The sequence below is a fragment of the Galeopterus variegatus genome, unplaced genomic scaffold (assembly GCF_000696425.1).
Source record: "Galeopterus variegatus unplaced genomic scaffold, G_variegatus-3.0.2 Scaffold606, whole genome shotgun sequence".
In the NCBI taxonomy this organism is placed as follows: Eukaryota; Metazoa; Chordata; class Mammalia; order Dermoptera; family Cynocephalidae; genus Galeopterus; species Galeopterus variegatus.
This window is the reverse complement of record NW_007726717.1, coordinates 538151-539234: the sequence shown is the minus strand read 5'-3', so window position 1 is coordinate 539234 and position 1084 is coordinate 538151. Positions and strand designations below refer to the sequence as shown.

Here is a 1084-nt window from a genome sequence, read left to right as displayed (position 1 = left end):
TATTTAAGAAAATGATGATAGCTAAGTTTTATGATCTTTTAAAAACACAAACCAGAAGCCAAATAATACAGATCATTAAAAGTAAAGCAGCAGATATATTTTTAAACATTTCAGTGATGAACCTGAGAGGGGAGAATATTGGGGGTGTGTGGCATGGAAGAAGATTCATGGTTGACTAAAGCTCCAGTCTGAAGGCAACTTTATACTCAATATAATAGAGTGTGTGTCTGGGGATCTGTAGTCTGGACTAGGGAATATTTGGATGATCTAAGCATCTATGTTCCATTTTAGAATTGACCATGAAGAGAGTGGTATGGAAAGGCAGTAATGAGGTGGCTTCCACTCACCAAAATTGCAGGCCTGACCACTGAGGGCAGAGAGCTGCTGTGAATAGGCCCAGTCTTCATCATTAGGGGCAGAGATCACCAGCAGTCGCCTCCTCCATCGGAACCTGGAAAAGAAGCAGAAGTCTGCTATTACTGCTTCGAACACTAGAATATAAGAAAGCAGTGTAACTTTGGCTGTTGGTGTTTTTCTGTGCTCAGAATAAAAAACACACCCTTAGAACTGTCCCATAGCTCCTCAAGGAAGTTAAACTGCATTACCACACTTTTGCACATTTTCTCTTGTAACTTCACAGTCTGCCTACACTGGTGTTTGCATAATGTGTCAGGCATGAGTCTGTGGTCACCATGCCTGAATGATATCACTTGGGGANAATTGTATGTTCCACTGTAATGACAGAAATAAGGAACTTGGAAGAGAACTGAAGAGAACTCATGTCCTAGTAGAGTTCCCTGTAGGGTTTGAAGAGGGTTAAGAAATAAATATATGAACAGGAGATAGAATAGAAAAAGAGAACTTTAATTTTAAGTAGATGACAGTGACAGAAAGAAGGAAAATGGGAGAGTGGCTCAAAGGGTCAAAGAGAGTTCCTGAAAAAACAAAACCCTGTGTACCTTCCTCAGTAGCCACTGGTTCTTCCAGATGCAAATGTGAGTTCTAAATTTACCATATTAACATTAGTAAGAGCCAACACTTACAGAGTACTGCCAGGAAGTAGAATGGTGCTAAACTGAGAGCC

At 40.4% G+C, this 1084-nt stretch overlaps 1 protein-coding gene across 1 annotated transcript in view; it reads right to left on the bottom strand.

The window, feature by feature from the left end:
* Positions 1–1084, bottom strand: part of LOC103588704 (coiled-coil domain-containing protein 80-like) — a 61364-nt gene that overhangs the window by 5321 nt on the left and 54959 nt on the right. Inside the window, exon 7 of the mRNA XM_008570480.1 lies at positions 348–451. Within this exon, the coding sequence (XP_008568702.1) occupies positions 348–451 (104 nt within the window). The remainder of the gene's footprint in view (positions 1–347; positions 452–1084) is intronic.